The sequence below is a fragment of the Pongo pygmaeus genome, chromosome 5 (assembly GCF_028885625.2).
Source record: "Pongo pygmaeus isolate AG05252 chromosome 5, NHGRI_mPonPyg2-v2.0_pri, whole genome shotgun sequence".
Lineage (NCBI taxonomy): Eukaryota > Metazoa > Chordata > Mammalia > Primates > Hominidae > Pongo > Pongo pygmaeus.
The window spans coordinates 151,411,630-151,431,572 of record NC_072378.2 but is presented as its reverse complement, the minus strand read 5'-3'; the positions used below and the strand labels follow the sequence as shown (position 1 = coordinate 151,431,572).

Sequence of the window (19,943 nt, the reverse complement as noted above, 5' to 3'; positions counted from 1 at the left end):
AAAATCAAGTCCACTGTGAATCCTCCATCTTTCCAGTACCTAAACAGTAAAAAACTATGCAGAGAAAGGTCCTTTTCAATACTCGCTTTCATTACACAGGCAACTAATGCCAACAGTTGGTATACATCTTTCTACTTTTCATTCTAGGCACTTATACACACAAATAAGTTGTAAGCTCCTATAATGTAAGTAAACACGCTGGGTTTTTCTTAACATAAACAGGCTTACACTATCAGTATTTTACTTCAAAGTTTTAAAATGGTTTTTACAACATTTCCAATGTATATGAGAGCTCTCTACTCATGTCATGACACCTATACACACATTTATTAATTTCAACTCTCCCATGGGACAAAATGGCGGACCAAATATATGCAGCCATCCCTACTGCTGGACGTTTGGATTGTTTCCAATTTTCACCACTGCAAATAATGGCACAACAAATATCCTAATACACAGAATTTTTCCTGCACGTTACACATTTTCTTGTTCTTTTCATTAAAATATTTTTAGTTCCAAAGTTGTAATTGTTGGGTCATTTCAAATTTTAGTAATAACAAACTCATCCAAAAAGGATTTCTACTCCCACTAACGCTGCATAAATGCCCCCATTTCATTGCATCCTCACTAGCATTTAGTACCTACTATTTTCAGTTGACAAGCTCCTGGGTAAATGATACTCCGTTATTTCAATTCGCAGTTTTATGATTATTCATGAATATCTTTTTATGTTGGCATTTTAGTTCTGTATCTATAAATTGTCTTTTACTTATTCTACTCATTTGTTCAACAGATATTTACTGAACACTTATGACTATATGTAACAAAGTTCTGTTCTGAGCATAGGGAATACAGCAGCAAATAAAAAGGGGAATAACCTCTTCTTTATAAAGCTCCCACTTTAGCAGGAGAGGCTAAGAACATGAAAAGCAAGAATGCTTGTAAGGATGGAAGTCCACCATATTTTGGGCTGTCCTTTTATTCATCAATCTAATTCCATCTTCCTATTTTTCAGAACTATCTAAAACTTCATGACAATGATTCCAGTTTGCTAGCATGGATATTTGAAATCTGTGTGTGTGTGTAAGTTACAGGACTGGGAGGAGACGAGGTCCACGAACTTAGTTTCTCTTCTTAATCCAATACCTACATTCACTTTTTAATTCAAGACACTTCAAAAGGTCACAAGTCTATTTGGTGTAAGGAGTGGTTATTATAGTATGGTGACTCTTTTTTCACTAATAAAAACTTAACATAAAGGACAGAAATCTAAAACTGTTCTAAAATGTACAGTTTATAATCAATTCAAAAGAAAAAAAAACACAACACAATTTAGAAGCCCACCGTGCCTGGATGAAAAATCATAGGAATTAATTTGTATTCCCAAAGTGCCACTGACGCACATCCAATATCTATTACAATGAAGTCAGACATAATTTTTCTTCTGCATTCTCCGTATTTTATTAATAAGCCATTTTTGTATTAATAAGCCATTATCCTTTAAAAAAAACCTCATGCTATTAAGTCTAATAACTAGGTGTTTGTTCTTTGATATATGAAATTTGAATAATGTGTCTGAGATTTTCATTTATCAGTTATGCAGATGTAGTCTTACCTGGGTGGTTCCCAATAAAATAAGCAAGAATTTATATTCAAAGAATACCCTGAGTGGCTCTTCCTAGAAACACAATTGGAAACATACATGAAAAAAAGAAAATGAAATAAACGTACATAGATAAGATGGTAAAAAGACACTGGAGCCTCTATGTCTTCTGATCCTCTCCCAGCCCTGCTGAGAGCCTGAACCAGTGAGAGAACCACTGGCCACAACAGGTTGGGGATGAGACAAGAAAGGCAAAGAGCGAGCTCCCAGGCCGGTGGAAACGAATGTAAGAACAGAGTGGGAAGAAAGCACCACCTACCTGCCGGGAATAGCCCTTCTCTGTGTTTCCCTGCCCGATGGTTATTTTTCGTAGAAATCGGTCATTTGTATCCAATACTGAAAGAGAACAGATTAGTTCTTCAGTCGACACATATGGACCAGCCACCTGGTGTGTGTGTGGCATTGTTCTGATGCTCGGGAAGTTGCAGAGGGTAAAAGAGAAAAGGTCAGGCTGCCCCAAGCTGACCATCTAGTGGGTAGACATAGAGAAAGAATCAAATAAACAAAAAAAATCCACTAGAGGCCAAGCACAGTGGCTCATGCCTGTAATCCCAGCACTTTGGGAGGCTGAGGCGGGCAGATCACCTGAGGTCAGGAGTTTGAGACCAGCCTGGCCAACATGGTGAAACCCCATCTCTACTAAAAATATAAAAATTAGCCAGGTGTGGTAGTGCATGCCTGTAATCCCAGCTACTCAGGAGGCTGAGGCAGGAGAATTACTTGAACCTGGGAGGCGGAGGTTGCAGTGAGCTGAGATTGCACCACTGCACTCCAGCCTGGGTGACAGAGTGAAACTCCCTCTCCAAAAAAAAAAAAAAACAACCCAACCAGCAACTTCCCTTCTTGGCATGACCCGAAAGAACCAAAAGGAGACACTCAGATATCTGTACACCCATGTTCATAGCAGCACTATTCAAAATAGTCAAAAGGAGGAAGCGACCAACAGGTGAATGGATAAACAAAATGTGGCACAGACAGGCAATGGAATATTATACGGCTATAAAAGGTCATGTTGATACATGAATGGATGTTGAAAACACGGTGCATAGTGAAATAAGCCAGATACAGAAAGGCAAGTACTATATGAGTCCACTTATATCAGGCACCTAGAATAGGCAGGGGCAGAAGAGGGGAGTAATTATTTAATGGATAAGGAGGTTTTGTTGGGGATAATGAAAAGGTTCTGGGTATAGATAGTGATGATAGTGTAATCATTGTGAATGTATTTAATGCCATGAATTGTGTGCTTACAAATGGGGAAAAACATTATGTTATGTATATTTTACCACAATTTTAAAAAGCAAAAGTAAATAAAGTAGTATTGTGGGGGGCGGGGGAGGGGGTGAATGGTGAATAGAGCGAGCACCAGTTCTCTTTATTTTCTTCACTGGCTTATTTGAATTTCAGTTATTGGCTGGGTGTGGTGGCACACACCTCCCAGACTTTGGGAGGCTGAGGCGGGAGGATCACCTAGGAATTTGAGAAGAGCCTGGGCAACACAGTGAGACCTTGTCTCTACAAAGAATACAAAAATGAGGTGGAAGGATTGCTTGAGTCTGGGGGGTTAAGGCTGCAATGACCATGATTGTGTCTCTGCACTCCCATTTGGGAGATGGAAGTGAGACCTTGTCTCTCTTTTTTTTTTTTTTGTCACCCAGGCTGGAGTGCAATGGCACGATCTCGGCTCACTACAACCTTTGCCTCCTGGGATCAAGCAATTCTCCTGTCTCAGCCTCCCAAGTAGCTGGGATTACAGGCGCCTGCCACCACACCTGGCTAATTTTTTGTATTTTTAGAAGAGATGGGGTTTTGCGATGTTGACCAGGCTGGTCTTGAACTCCTGACCTCATGTGATCCACCTGCCTCGGCCTCCCAAAGTGCTGGGATTACAGGCGTGAGCCACTGCACCTAGCCAAGACCCTGTCTCAAAACAAAACAAAACAAGAATTACAGTTATTTACATTTTGTGAGAATTAGGTTTGGTTTAGTGAATGCCAATGCAACAAAACAAAGCCAAGACACTGACTTTGTTAATTTATGCAGCTTCAAATAACAAGCTGTCCACATTGACAATTTAGATCCACTTTACTCAATGTATATGATATAGAATTTATGAAAATGGTGATGGAAATTACGTATTTGGTACTACAGGATGAAGAAAGTTAACCTTTTCTTTCACATGCAAAGCACTAGCAGGCCAGCTTGCCCTCTTGGCCTGTGGCTGTTCCCTGACTCGGCTGTTGTTTATAACAAGCTGTCTTTATAACAAGCTCCCTCTCTCTCACACACACTCAGACACACTCACACCCTCACACAAACACCAACTGACACTCATATAAACACACAGAAACCTTCTTTATGAGTTTTTCAGCTATAGGCAGAGCATATACAAAATGAAAGGCCTGCTTTTCAATGGTATCATCAGCCACCACTGTTCTTCCCAAGATGTACATGGGGTGCAAAGTCAATCAACTAAAAACATCTTTCCTGCTCTGTAGTATACACGATCTTCGCACCAGATTGAGGGGATCTTTCTATCAAATTTCTTTAAAATCAACAAGAGAAATTCAGTTGTTTTTTATTTAGCAAAGAGAAAACAAGAAAAAAAAAATGGCAAGATCAACTAGAATCAGTGGCCTCCAAAGCCCACCTCTGCCTTTAACATAGCCCGGTAAGTGATGCATCAGTGATACATAAGAAATGTGGAGGTTAAATTCCAGCCCACAAGAAAGATACTAGAAAGTAACCCTAAGTTAGTGATCCAAAATGGAATTCCTGGTCTCTGAATGACAGAACTAAAGGTGGAATAAGAAACACTTATTCACTCCTGGAATATGTCCTGAGGGGCTACTTGTGCCTAGTCCTGAGCCAGCTGTACAGAGATATAGTGAAGACAGTGCCAGCCCCTGACGTAAGGCATGCTAGGACAATGCCAGTGGGTGTGGGGGTGGAGGCAGCAGGGGGAGATCTGTTTGCTTATTTTTTGCTCTGGACCATCTCTTTTAGTACTACAGTGCTGACTATACTACAGTGCTGACTCTGTCCTAAGGAACATCCACAGTATGCCTAATGGCTGATGAAACAGCCAATATTGGCTGAGAGCCTGGCAGTACAAGGTGTTCAATCAGGGGCTGGTCCACTGTTTCGGCTCCAATGGAAGACATGGTACTGATTCCCTAGAGCGTTTTTGGGGCAAGGAACCAGCCACTTGATGGTTGATTCCCTGAGGCTGAGGGAGGCTTGTGGGCCCTTGGTCCATGGCCAGGAGTTGGGCATGCGAGGGAGATGGAGAGACGGCAAGCCTGTGAGGCCCCAGGGCTCGGATAGGCAGAGGCTCATCTGTGCAAAATTGTGCTCTGTAACAAAATGGCTATATGTCTACATTTTCTTCTGCTTATGTTAAGTATTTCTGGAAAGGTCTGTGGGTTCCTTGTTCCACTCTGGGTCCAGGAACACGAGGCCTTTAAACTTTCGGTATGAGGCATAAGATGAAACAATCTGCTGGACACGGTGGCTCATGCCTGTAATCCCAGCACTTTGGGAGGCCGAGGCAGGCGGATCACGAGGTCAGGAAATCAAGACCATCCTGGCCAACATGAGGAAACCCCGTCTCTACTAAAAATACAAAAATTCGCTGGGCATGGTGGCGCATGCCTGTAGTTCCAGCTACTCAGGAGGCTGAGGCAGGATAATCGCTTGATCCAGGGAGTTGGAGGTTGCAGTGAGCCGAGATCGCACCACTGCACTCCAGCCTGGCAAGACAGTGAGACTCCGTCTCAAAAAAAAAAGATGAAACAATCATCAGATTTTGTACACAGGCTGAAAGGAAGGGGTGGTCATTAAATGGCGCAACATCCATATGGCCTGAGAAGAGGGTCTCACTCCCACCACCGTGTACCCTGACTGTCCTGCTCTAGTTGTCAAATCAAATAAGGATCCAATCTCATCACAAGGGTTACATTCGTTCTAGGTTTAAGCCAAAAAACCCTACTAGCAAATGTTCTCAATTCTTTTGATGAAGAGTCCTATTTCTGATATTAATTCATGGTCATAAGAGCCAAACTACTTATCAAATGTCATTCCAAATTCCTCTGACCCAGGTAGCTTGTTCACAGCAATAAAGTTTTCTTTACTTCAGTGCCCTGAACAATAATGGAATTCAAAATTTTTTCTGGAATAATTTTGTAAAGTTGTCACTTCCATTAAAAGTGATTCACAACCACAAAACACTTCAGTCCTTCCTGGCTCCAGAGAGAAACCAATTGCAGACCAGACCTAGGTATAAAAGATGATGTAGCCTTTCTCTTCCAAGATCCATGTCTAAGCCATTGCCCTGTTTCTGATGGCTGCTCAGGCTGGAGCCCCAGAGTAGATACCAAAGAATACCAATTGGCATAAAACTTTCTCTTTTAGCACATCCATATGCTTGGTTTAAAATACACTAATTTCCACCTTCGTGATGTTCCTATCATCAGTAAACCTCCAAAAAAGTTTTGAAGAGTAACACAAAATCACAAATGCTTTGAAAAAAAAAAAAAGATGACAATACATTTTGGACATGATGACATTTTAATAATAAATCTTCCTAGTTATAAAAAAAATTTTCAGAGAAAATATGTAGGCTTCTCAATAAAATGCTTAAAGTATTCACGTCCATTATTTAAAATGCTATTGGTGTTTTCAAGAACTGAGCCTTGCTTAAGTAAGTTGTGGTTCATCCACAAAGGAATATTTTAGAGTATTTAAAATGGCCATTACAACAAAGAGCTAACAAAATACAAAATGCTTATGATACAAATGAATGAAACTTGTAGGATATAAAATCTATACACTTAAGTTATAACTAGAGTTATACCAGAAAACTAGATGTACACAAAAAAACTACGAATAGTAGTTTTATTAGTATAGCAAGTTTTTAAAAATTCTTTTGAGACATTTCCAAAATCTCTATAATGTTATTACTTATTTCAAAATGAAAAATGTATCCTTGAAAGTTTCTAGGCTAGGTGCAGTGGTTCATGTCTGTAATCCCAGCACTTTGGGAGGCCGAGGCAGGAAGATCACCTGAGCTCAGGAGTTTGAGACCAGCCTGGGCAACATGATGAAACCCCGTCTCTACTAAAAATACGAAAATTAGCTGACTGTTGTGGCGCACAGCCTCCAGCTACTCGGGAGACTGAGGCAGGAGAATTGCTTGAGCCTGGGAGGCGGAGCTTGCAGTGAGTGGAGATTGCACCACTGCACTCCAACCTGGGTGACAGAATGAGGCCCTGTCTCAAAAAAAAAAAAAAAAACCCCACAAAGTTTCCAAGGAGACTTTAGTTTAGTTTGGGAGACAAAGACACTCAAAAAAACTACCCAAGCCAGGCACAGTGGCTCATGCCTGTAATCCCAGCACTTTGAGAGGCTGAGGTGGGCAGATCGTTTGAGGTCAGGAGTTCCAGACCAGCCTGGCCAACATGGTGAAACCCCATCTCTACTAAAAATACAAAAATTAGCCATGTGTAGTGGTGTGTGCCTGTAATCCCAGCTACTCGTAAGGATGAGGCAAGAGAATCGACTGTGCCAGTGAGGCAGAGGTTGCAGTGAGCCTAGATCGCACCACTGCACTTCAGCCTAGGTGACAGAGCAAGTGAGACTCTGTCTCAAAATAACAACAAACAAAAAACTCTACTCAATACAGCTATCACCATAGTGACTTCTGATGATCGTGTGGGCAGAGCTTCCAGGTCTGGAAAGGATGCTTATGTTTCAGTGAAGCCTCCCAGCAAGGCAGCTGGAATTATGATTCCATTTTAAAGATGAGGAAACTGAGTGAGCAGTCTGTCCAAAGTTGTGCAGCCCATAAACCGCAGAGCCAACGCTCAGTCTCTGGTCTTCGTCTCTCTACCTCATGGTTTGTGGGACAGCACTAAATTCTTAATGGACTGGCTGGGTGGATTCCCAGAAGCGAAGCTCCCTGAAGGGACGAGACCCAGGTGCATCTTGGAGGGCAAGACTGGCCTAGGCAGGAGACAGGATGGAGACGGCCCAGCTAGGGCTGGCAGCAGGACGGAAGTCGGCACTCCTGACTAGAAAGCAGGCAGGGAGCAGAGGGAGGGAAGCCACTGCGGGTGTCCTGAAGGTCAAGCTCTGCGATGGCAACTCTATCACCCAGGATGTGGGGAGCCACTGAAGGCCTCTGATCACAACGGGATATCTCTGTTAATGTGAACCCTCTGAACTGGGGGATGGAAATGGAAGCAAGATAATCTATTAGTCGGGAACTGCTATAAAATGCGCATCTGATAAATCTGTTCCAAATGTGAGTATAAAGAGGTAAATGAGGGCACAAGTATGAGAAGAATAATCCAGGAAGAATCAGGGATCCATGCCATCGAACATTTCTGCAGTTGCGTAGGGTTCATAAAGTGTGGTTGCCGTGTTTCTGTGCAGCGTATGTGACCATCTCCATCTCCAACGCCAAGAACATGCATGCGACTTGCTCGAGGTCATGCAGTGAGTCAGTGGCAGGGGAGACACACACTCAGGGCTCCTGACTTCCTGTTTAGTGCATTTCCCTCTGTCCCATCCCATAGTGAGCGATGAGACTGAGGGCAGTGTGGGAGAAGGAAGGGGACATCACAGCTGAGAGGGAAGCAAGGAAGTCGAGGTGGTGGGGAGCTCACGGGGAGTCCACCCGGCTGCATTTGAAGTGGTGAAGGGATGCCTCGTTAAGTGGGTGAAAGCACATATCAGACTCGGAGGAAAATCCAGCACTGGAAACACACAGAGAGCTGCCGAGAGCCAGTGGTAAGGAAGTGAACAGAAGAAGGTGGGATGGTGGGTGGAGGAGGAGCAGGACAAAGCCAGGGAGGCATGGTCTTTAAAAAAAGTTTTTTTTTTTCTTCTTAATATAGAGACAAGAGGCCAAAGGAGAGAGAAATAGAAGAGAAAATCAGGTAATTTTCCTTGGAAATTTGGAAGACATAGGAGGAGACGGGATTGAGCCTGGACAGAATTTTTGTTTTAATTGGAGGCAAAGATAAGGGAGGGTGGTACGATAATAGTAACTGAAATAAATGGTAGGAATATGAAGCACAGGCTGGGAAGACCACTGGACAGGATCAAACTGTAAGTTTCTGAATTTAAGCGCTTCGGCTCGAACATGCCTCCCCACCTGGCCATCAGCCTGCTGGCATCTCCCCAGCACCCACCTCTCTGCCACGTGATGGTAGATGGGTCGATGTCGAGACGGGCAAATTTACTCACTTCCTCTTCTGTCAGTGTGCTCGGATCAGTCTTATTTATTCCCAGTTTCTAATGATTAAGAAGAAAAAAGGTGAGAAGTTTGAGAAGAAACAGAAAGCAAAGGGTCACCAAAATTATCCCTCTAATTTTATTTTCTCCATTATTGGTAAAGCCTTTTAAAAAACTAAACTGGCACTTTGGGAGGCCCAGGTGGGCAGATCACCTGAGGTCAGGAGTTCGCGACCAGCCTAACCAACATGGAGAAACCCCATCTTTACTAAAAATGCAAAAATTAGCCGGGCATGGTAGGGCATGCCTGTAATCCCAGCTACTTGGGAGGCTGAGGCAGGAGAATTGCTGTAACCCGGGAGGCGGAGGTTGCAGTGAGCCGAAATCATGCCATTGCACTCCAGCCTGGGCAACAAGAGCGAAACTCCGTCTCAAAACAAACAAACAAACAAACAAAAAAACTAAACTGGGCCAGGTGCCGGGGCTCACGCCTGTAATCCTAGCACTTTGGAAGGTCAAGGCAGGTGGATCACCTGAGGTCAGGAGTTCGAGACCAGACTGGCCAACATGGTGAATCCCCGTCTCTACTAAAAAATACAAAAAAAAAAATTAGCCAGGTATGGTGGAGAGCACCTGTAATCCCAGCTACTTGGGAGGCTGAGGCAGGAGAATCACTTGAACCTGGGAGGCAGAGGTTGCAATGAGCTATCCTACCATTGCACTCCAGCCTGAGTGACAGAGCAAGACTCTGTCTCCAAAAAAACCAAAAAACAAAAATCAAAACTAAGCTGGGCATGGTGGCTCACACCTGTAATCCCAGCACTTTGGGAGGCCGAGGTGGGCGGATGACCTGAGGTCAGGAGTTCGAGACCAGCCTGACCAACATGGAGAAATCCCATCTCTACTAAAAATACAAAATTAGCCTGCATGGTGGTGCATGCCTATAATCCCAGCTACTTGGGAGGCTGAGGCAGGAGAATCTCTTGAACCTGGGAGGCAGAAGTTGCTGTGAGCCAAGATCACGCCATTGCACTCTAGCCTGGACAACAAAAGCAAAACTCCGTCTCAAAAAAAAAAACAAAAACCTAAACTAAACTGAACTTTGAGTGAATTATAGGTTAGGCCAAGTCAGACAAATATCTAGGGCCAGATTTCTTCTACGAGTAAGATACTGCGAGTTTGTAATAGACTCTGAGAAGGATTGATCTGAAGATGTCCTGCGGTGGACAGCATACAGCTAACTACCACTGTGCCTGCTGCTGGCTGCGTCAGCCAGGGGCTCCTTGGGCTGCTCTATGTGGCCACCAGGTGCCCTGCTCAGAAGAGTCATAAACTCCTGTCTGTCCATATAATTGATGCCGCAGTTCATTAGTTTTCAAATATAAATACCAGTAATTCAAGTTAAGTTTATTCCTATGTTTCAAAGTAAGTTATTCCTAATTCATGGAGGAGAAAAAAAAATTAAAACTTTTAATGCCCAGCCAATTTTTAAATTTTTTGTAGAGACGGGGGTCTTGCTATGTTGCCTGGGCTGGTCATGAACTCCTAGGCTCAAGCAATCCTCTTGTCTTGGCCTCCCAAAGTGCTGAGATTACAGGGGTGAGCTACTGTGCCCAGCCAAGAAATCTTCCTATTTTCTGTAAATGAAACATTTTAAGAAAGTGATTTTTGGCTGGGTGTGGTGGCTAATGCCTGTAATCCCAGCACTTTGGGAGGCTGAAGCAGGTGGATCACCTGAGGTCAGGAGTTCGAGACCAGCCTGGCCAACATGGTGAAGCCCCTTCTCTACTAAAAATACAAAAAATTAGCTGGCATGGTGGTGGGCACCTGTAACCCCAGCTACTCGGAAGGCTGAGGCAGAACTGCTTGAACTAGGAGGCGGAGGTTGCAGTGAGCCGAGATCGTGCCATTGCACTCCAGCCTGGGCAACAGAGCAAGACTGTCTCTCACACACACACACAGACAAAATAGTGATTTTTTTTTTTTTTTTTTTTGAGATGGATTCTTGCTCTGTTGCCCAGGCTGGAGTGCAACGGCGCGATCTCGGGTCACTACAAGCTCCACCTCCTGGGTTCACGCCATTCTCCTGCCCCAGCCTCCCGAGTAGCTGGGACTACAGGTGCCTGCCACCACGCCTGGCTAATTTTTTGTATTTTTAGTAGAGACGAGGTTTCACCGTGTTAGCCAGGATGGTCTCGATCTCCTGACCTCAGGGTCCGCCTGCCTCGGTCTCCCAAAGTGCTGGGATTACAGGCATGAGCCACCGCGCCCAGCAAAATAGTGATTTTTAATGAAGCATAAAAAAGATTTGGGAAACAGAAACTGCATGTTGTTATAGCTGCCGAGGATGGAATTACTCACTACTTCAACACACTGAACTTGGTTCAGTAAGAGGCAGGAGGTGAATTTTTAAAACCACTTAATACCAACCAGTAAGGTTGTAAGTTATACCATTTAGGGTTATTTTTTAGTCTCTGAAACAGGACTAGCAGCAAGCAATATGATTAGAAGACCAGAGGCAGCATATGGCATCAGAAAAAAGATAAGACAGGTTTTAAGAATTAAGATGGCATACACAAGTAGAATTGTAGTGTTTGCTGCAACAAAAACATAGATGAGGCTGGGTACAGTAGCTCATGCCTGTAATCTCGGCACTCTGGGAGGCCAAGGTGGATGGATCACCTGAGGTCAGGAGTTTGAGACCAGCCTGGCCAACATGGTGAAATCCCATCTGTACTGAAAATACAAAAATTAGCCGGGCGCAGTGGTGTGTGTCTGTAATCACAGCTACTTGGGAGGCTGAGGCAGGAGAATCACTTGAACTAGGGAGGTTGAGGTTGCAGTGAGCCGAGATCATGCCACTGCACTCCAGCCTGGGCAACAAGAGTAAAACTCTGTCTCAAAAAACAAAACAAAACAAAACAAAACAAAAAACCACAAATGAGATGGATTAGTTTTCAAAGGTTATCTTATAATTTCCTAGAAACTTAACAAATTTCATAAAAATATTTCACTTTAGAAAGAGAAGGACTCACCAAAAATTCTAATTTGTTATTTTTTTAAAGAGATGGGATCTTGCTGTGTTGCCCAGGCTGGCGTGCAGTGGCTATTCACAGGCGCCATCAGGGTGCACTATAACGTTGAAGTGCTTGGCTCAAGCAAACCTCTCATGTCAGCATCATCAGTAGCTCGGACTACAGGCATGTATGTGCTCCTGTGCCCAGCTAACTTGTCAGTTGACTAGGGTACTCATAAATTAGCAAAACAGTCCTCCATTTCATAGACGAAGAAACTGAGACTGAAAAAGGTTAATTAATTTGTCCACCTGGCTCTTTTGTGTAGAACCAGGGTTCAGGCTTCGAACACTGTGCTCTCTCTGCTCCAGTGTTCGGTCTCTGTAGAGTTTAATACCCAAAAGGATATCTGAAAACCAAAATCAAACCAAGTTGAAAATTTCAGGCCTTGACAATCTTTCTGATGTGTTTCTAGGATATTTTCTTTTTATAGAATTGCTAACTGGAAACTTACTTTTAGCCGAGGAAGTTGAATTTCTGAAAATTCTCTGACACCATTCACTGAAGGAACCAGCCGATTATACAGAGCCTACAAACACAAAACAAAACAAAAATGAGACCACACAAAAGTTAGTTGTCCATGAACTTGGACAATTCACAGGATATGACAAAAATTCATTACATTTATAACCAAACTATTTAGATAAAAGACCCTATTAAAATTTGTGGGCTAATATAAACAACATTGACTGAAATTCTGTCATTTTCATAAAACTGACAAGATCTGAAATAATACACATTGCACAGAGTTTGCATAAATATATTTCTTGATCTATATCGCTACAACTACCATATGAAGATGTATCTGGATTATGTAGCAAAGACTCACTAAGGAACTACTTTAATTAGAGAAAGTGAGAACCCTTGTTGTAAAACATGTTCTGTCTGTGAGGAATTAGCTTCTGGTGGGCTGTCCCCTTTGGGGGTGTGGTTTAACTCAACCTACAAGCACATGAAGCCCAATAAGGGTCTCTGACATCTTTTCAGCACATCTAAAATAGCTCCACATAACATTAGTCTTAAAACGACATCTGTCCAATCCCCTTAGAATAGATTAGACATTGGACCTACGACTAGAATGAAGAGAACTGGTCTACCTACTATCTTTAAAACTAAAGACTCATCTTAGAGAATATTTGGCTTTTACAACATACTACAATTCTCCCAATAACTGGGCAGTGCTCATAAACCCATTTGAGAATCTGATCAAAGGATGGCTCCTTCTCCTTGGGAAATAGGGACATATGTAAAAATCACAAAATTGAATTGAATAACATTTCAAGGTTTGCAGACACCAGAATTATTTCCACAAACTCCTTAACAATCCAGGAATTCCAGGATACAATACCCAAAATGGCTAGCAAAGCATCCTTCTCACCTTATCTGTTTGCGTGTTTTCATGAAGAATCCTTGTGTCGATGGCGGCAGCCAGCAAGTTATTGGCAGCGGTGATAGCGTGGATGTCTCCAGTCAAGTGAAGGTTGAACTAGAGAAATAAGATATCTTTCTATTTATTTATTTTCAGAAATAGGGTCTCACTTTGTTGCCCAGGCTGGAGTGCAGTGGCATGATCATAGCTCACTGTATTCTCAAACTCTTGGGCTCAAGCAATCCTCTCACCTAGGTCTACTGAGTAGGCTGGGACTATAGGTGCACACCACTGTGCCTGGCTAATTTTTGAATTTTCTGTAGAGACGGGGGTCTTGCTATGTTGCCTAGGCTTGTTATGAGCTCTTGGGCCACTGTGCTCGGCTAAGACATCTTCCTATTTGTTTTAAACAACTATGGAATTTAAGGACTGGATAAATAAAATAGCATGCAAATTACATATCCTTATAATGAACTGAGTCTATAGGAACGCCTAAATCAGAAAATCAAGGTTAAAGTCTTCCATGTGACAACAAAGAACCTTTGAGCAATTGCTCAGATCATAAATTCTTCCATCCTCAGGTTAAGGCAAAACATTCTGATGCATTTAATAATGAATCTCCTTATAGTCGCTCACTTTACGTTTATTCATTGTTTTATTATCTAGAAAACAGTATCATATCAAATATACTTTGGAGTGAGGCAGGGCATAAAATAAACAGTAACAATAAAATAATATGAAATATTACAGAACTTTGGAGAAATAAAGTATTTTACCCTCATGACTCTACTCATTCTGTTATTTTCCTTCCAGTCTCATGAGCACACATGATTATCATTTGTAGAATCAGCTTCCTACAAACTTCCAAGTTTCGTTTTTCACAAAACTTTTTCTATAATAATCTTTTGTATAGTTTATAGAAGCTGTATATGGTAGATGTACCAAAAGTTTCCGGCTGGATACATACGCTACTACCAAATGTTCACTTTTACAAGGAAGGCCACAGTTATAAAGAATACACACAAATAGCTTTTCCTTTTTTTAAAAAAATTAATTGCTAATGAGTAATATATTTTCAGGAGAGTAGTTACTAGATTAAATGAACTCTCTTTCTTTTCTTGTTTTATTATTATTTTTTTTTTGTAGAGACACAGTCTCACTACGTTGCACAGGTTGGTCTCAGATTCCTGGACTCAAGTGAACCTCTCACTTCAGCCTCCCAAAGTGCCAGGATTCCAGGCATGAGCCACCGCGCTCAGCCCTTGGGATCTTGATAATATCACCAAATTGCTTTTTGAAAGGGATGAAGTATTTTTATTTTATTTTGTTTTTTTTGAGACGGAGTTTTGCTCTTTCACCTAGGCTGGTGTGCAGTGGCATGATCTCAGCTCAATGCAACCTCTGCCTCCCAGGTTCAAGGGATTCTCCTGCCTCCCAAGTAGCTGGGACTACAGGCGCCTGCCACCACGCCTGGTTAATTTTTGTATTTTTAGTAGAGATGTGGTTTCACCATGTTGGCCAGGCTGGTCTCAAACTCCTGACCTTGTGATCTGCCCACCTCAGACTCTCAAAGTGCTGGGATTACAGGCATGAGCCACCACATCCGGCCTTTGGAATCTTGATAATATCACCAAATTGCTTTTTGAAAGAGATGAAGTGTCATCTGCAAAACACTAGCAGTAGATCAGTTACTTCAGAAATAAAGTAACTTTTAGACTAAGAAATAATTTCATAGTTGAGAAAGTATTATTCTTTTTAAAGCTGCATTTCCTTAATTTCTTGGAAGGTTAAATATTTTCTTGTTAAAATTTTACTTTATAACATAAAATAATGTTAACTGGAGAAAACATGAAAAGTTACATATGTATAATATTTTATAAATATATATTTGTACTTTTAAATATTGGAATCATAACATCATAACAGTTTATACTTTAGCTCTTACACTCTCAATATAGCAAGCATTTTTACACCATTAAAGATTCTTCAAAATACAGTTAACTTGATGTCCTATTATTATCCCCCCATTTTTTAATGTTATAAACTATGTGAGGGTATATTTAATTTAAAATGATCTATTTTCCCATACATTCATTTTTTCCTTAGGGTACACTAAAAATGAATTTATTTGGGCCAAAGGATATGCACGGTAAAACACTTAATATGTATTTCTACTCTTCTTCCTGAAGTGTTTTTATCAACATACACTTCCCAGCAGTGTGTGGGAGTCCATTTCAATTTCTTTGCCAAAATTTGGTATCATAACTACTTTGAAAAATCCAGTTTTGTCAATTTGACAAGTAAAATGGTAATTGATAGTGGTTTTATTTTTATTTATTTATTTAGACACGGAGTCTCGCTCTTGTTGCCTGGGCTGGAGTGCAGTGGCGTGATCTCGGCTCACTGCAACCTCTGCCTCCCAGGTTTGAGAGATCCTCCTGCCTCAGCCTCCCAAGTAGCTGGGATTACAGGCGCCTGCCACCACGCCCAGCTACTTTTTGTATTTTTAGTAGAGACGGGGTTTCCCCATGTTGGCCAGGCTGGTCTCGAACTCCTGACCTCAGGTCATCCACCCACCTCAGCCTCCCAAAGTGCTGGGATTACAGGCGTGAGCCACCGTGCCCGGCCTGATAGTGGTTTTAATGTAGATTTATTTACTTGATTATTGGTGAAGATGAATATGCATTTAGTTAATATTTCTTTTCCGATGTTTCTATTGAACTCTTTGGCCATTTCACAACTGGAATGTAAGTTTTGCTTTCCAGCCATCTACTGGATGTCCACCCTCATGTTTCATAGGCCTCTAAACTGACTCCCTCTGACTACCACCCTCCACCACACCCCACACCACACAGTTCAAACCTCATACCATCACTCCCCTGTTCTCTGCCTCAATAAATGAGTCCACTGAGTTGCTCAAGCCAGTACCATGGATGTTGTCCTTGAATCCTCCTCTTTTCTCACCCCCAACATCTAATCCTGCAAACATCAGCAAACAAATCTTAAACTGTTTTTTCCTCTTTTCCACCCTCACTGCCCCCATCCTGGGCCAAGTCACTGCCATCTTTCCCTGGGCTACTTCCATAGCCTTCCTCCTGGATTCATCATGTCTACTGAGAGGCCCCTGGTCCCTTCATCACACAGAAGACAGGGTGATTTTAATAAAACTCAATCTGCATTGTGTTATCTGTCAAGATCCCTTCAATGGCTGACCTTGGCACTTCAAATAAAATCCAGGTTCTTGGCTACAAATTGCAATCGCCCGACAGAGCTGGCGCCTGCACACTTCTCTACCTCAACCCCCCCCACTCCCGCTGGCCCACAGGGCTCCAGCCACCCTGGTGTCCTCCAGTTCCCTGAACAGGCCATACCCTTTCCTGCCTCAGGACTTTCCCACCAGCAGTTCCCACTGGCTGAATGCTCTCCCTCATTCTTCACAAGGCCGGCTCCTTCCCATCCTTCCAGTCATAGTGTTTTCACTTTCAATTCCTCAGTCCATCTGGAATTTATTCTAACATTTTTCCCTATGGTGATTTATTACGTTCTGTCCGGTACATATTGTCTGCGCCTGGCACACAGTCAACAAACATCTACTGTCAGACACGGGGCTCAGAGCTGGGAGGATACAGATGAAGAAAAGACTGGAGGCACTCAACTTCAAGGAACAAACTGCCTGAGTGTGTCTGGCCCACTCCACCCTCATAAGGTAGTCCTCTTGGCTGGGCGCGGTGGCTCATGCCTGTAATCCCAGCACTTTGGAAGACCGAGGTGGGTGGGTCACCTGAGGTCAGGAGTTCAAGACCGGCCTGACCAACACGGTGAAACCCCGTCTCTATTAAAATACAAAAATTAGCTGGGCGTGGTGGCAGGCACCTGTAATCCCAGCTTCTCGGGAGGCTGAGGCAGGAGAATCACTTGAATCCGGGAGGCAGAGGTTGCAGCGAGCCGAGATCGCACCATTGCACTCCAGCCTGGGTGACAGAGCGAGACTCCGTCTCAAAAAATAAAATAAAATAAAATAAAATAAAAGTAGCTCTCTCCTCCAAGCCATGCAGCTGATGCCGTAAACCAGCAGGACACCAATGTCCTTCCAATTTGCTGGCCAAACCCAAGCCATTCCCCTGTGTATGCCCCTTGTACACCATCTCTAATTTGGCCTCCTGGTTCTGGGTCTTGCTGGCTCATGAATGGTACCCATCCCCATTCTGACCTGAGGCCTGGGACGATTTTTTTCAGCAGTGCCTTGGACTACTCTTTCTCACCCCCATTCCCAGTACTTGAAGTTTCTACAGATTTTCTCTTTAGCTTCCCTGACACTCTGACCTCCATGGGTAAACACTTCTATTCCTTTGACAAAGTCAACAAGTACTTTCTAGTGAGTTCCTACTATGTGCTGGGCACTCTGCTCAATGCTGGGACCTGAGCCCTCAAGAAAAGGCCCGCAACTCACCACAGCCAACAGAACCAGATAGCTGTAAACACAGAGGGAGTCTGTGGGGTAGAGAAGAACCTTGACAAAAAACCTTGACTAAACTGGGTAAAGAGGACAGAAAAGGAAGAATGTTCCAGGCATGGGAAAATCCTGGAACCGAGAGAGAACAGGAAAAGAGTCTGCAAGGGCTGGGCACAGTGGCTCACGCCTGTAATCCTAACACTTTGGGAGGCTGAGACCAGCGGATTGCCTGAGCTCACGAGTTCTAGACAAGCCTGGCCAACATGGTGAAACCCCGTCTCTACTAAAATACAAAAAATCAGTCAGGCACAGTGGCAGTTGCCTGTAATCCCAGCTACTCAGGAGGCTGAGGCATGAGAATTGCTTGAACCTGGGAGGCAGAGGTTGCAGTGAGCCGAGACTGTGCCACTGCACTCCAGCCTGAGCAACAAAGCAAAACTCTGTCTCAAAAAAAAAAAAGAGTCAGCAAGGAGCTTGATGCGGTGGAGAGAAGAAGGCAGGTGGGGACCTGCGGACAGGGAAGCAGGAGCAGCCGCCCACGAGGACCTCCTGTGCTGTGCTGGAGGGTGACAGGCAACGGTGGAAATGACAGAACAGGAGAGTGACCTGCTCAGATTTGGGTTTTGGAAGATTGCCCAGGCCCTGAATGATAAGGCTGATGCGGAGAGTGAAACTGAAAAGATCTGGTCACTGGTTGGTTACAGGCGACAAAGAGGTTATGTGGAACAAAGGTGGAGTTCTTACAGAAGTGAGAATTAACAACGCCAGTTCTTTTTGCCCATTTTCCTCTGGAACTCTTTTATTTTGGAGTTTTTTATTTTTAATGGGACACTTCACAAATTTGTGTGTCATCCTCGTGCAGGGACCATGCTAATCCTCTCTGTGTCATTCCAGTTTTAGTATCTGTGCTGCCGAGGCATGCACTGGAGCCTGAATTGACAGAGGGGAAGCGCCAAGTCTTCATGAACTTGGCAGTATGGCAGATGATCAAGGGAGGCACAGACCCACATTCTCTCATCCAGACCGGCAAGGCCAGCAGGGTTTCAAGATTCAGAATTTTTTGGAGTTTAGGAAGGCAGTGTGATTTACATGTAGTTTATTTGTAAAACACCCTAAGCAGGGGCTAGGTCAGCACCTGTTAATCAAAAATAATTTTTCCACAGCAATGTATATGAATATTCACGCCAAGTAGCACATACAAAATCCATATAATTATAGCTCATCACAGTAAATACTAGGGTTTGTCACTGCATGAGTTATGCAAACATTTTGGGGTTTCAGAGCCTTAATGACTTTGGGATTATGGATGAGGGTCTGTGGGCCTGTGTGGATGGGAGCAGAGACAAGATGTCAGGAAGGAAACACAGTGATAGCTGACCTGCATCTCTTCAAGGTCTTACCTCCTCCATGGGGATGACCTGGGCGTATCCACCACCCGCGGCTCCTCCTAAACAGCAGAGCAAGAGGCATTTCAAACAGGTCACCAAGTACAGCTGCCACGATGGACACAGCCCAAGGGACACAGCTCCCCAAAACCAACAGAGAGGCGTCACACCCAAGATGAAGTAACAAAAGGCAGTGAGAGACACTAATGGTTATATCCAAGCAGAACAGAAAAAAAAAAAAAAGTTGACACTTTGTCTAACTATACCTCTGTTTCTTTGCTTAAAAAAAAAAAAAGGTAAAAATAGAGCAGATGTCATTACTGTAAAACATACCAGGATATGAGAATATTTTGTTAATTTATTATTAGATCTCTGTGACTATACTTTATCTAAATCAATTGTATATGATTTCATATCTGAGAAAACTTTGTTTAAAAAAAATACAGTGTGGCTGGGTGAGGTTGCTCATGCCTGTAAACCCAGCACTTTGGGAGGCTGAAGCGGGCAGATCACTTGAGGTCAGGAGTTCGAGACCAGCCTGGCCAATATGATGAAACCCCATCTCTATTAAAAATATAAAAATTAGCTAGGCATGGTGGCGGGTGCCTGTAGTCCCAGCTACTTGGGAGGCTGAGGCAGGAGAATCACTTGAAACTGGGAGGCGGAGATTGGAGTGAGCTAAGATTGCACCACTGCATTCCAGCCTGGGCAACCAAGTGAGACTCTGTCTCAAAAAAAAACAACAACAACAACAAAAAAA

The 19,943-nt window shown here is 43.1% G+C and overlaps 1 protein-coding gene and 1 non-coding gene across 7 annotated transcripts in view; both read right to left on the bottom strand.

Moving 5' to 3' along the window:
- MTHFD1L (methylenetetrahydrofolate dehydrogenase (NADP+ dependent) 1 like) overlaps nt 1–19,943 on the bottom strand; it is a 242,891-nt gene that overhangs the window by 146,295 nt on the left and 76,653 nt on the right. For 4 of the 6 annotated variants that reach the window (XM_054490722.2, XM_054490723.2, XM_063667111.1 and 1 more), the window contains exons 13-17: nt 19,199–19,245; nt 13,355–13,462; nt 12,431–12,505; nt 8,860–8,962; nt 1,923–1,999 (exon numbers count right to left, since the gene is read on the bottom strand). In XM_054490722.2, coding sequence (XP_054346697.2) covers nt 1,923–1,999; nt 8,860–8,962; nt 12,431–12,505; nt 13,355–13,462; nt 19,199–19,245 — 410 coding nt within the window. Of the gene's footprint in view, nt 1–1,922; nt 2,000–6,213; nt 7,887–8,859; nt 8,963–12,430; nt 12,506–13,354; nt 13,463–19,198; nt 19,246–19,943 lie in introns of those variants that run through there. The other 2 variants (XM_063667113.1, XM_054490725.2) reach the window with 1 other exon arrangement.
- LOC129039695 (U6 spliceosomal RNA) lies at nt 18,616–18,722 on the bottom strand. The gene has a single exon (XR_008503414.1). It is a non-coding gene; the product is annotated as a U6 spliceosomal RNA (small nuclear RNA).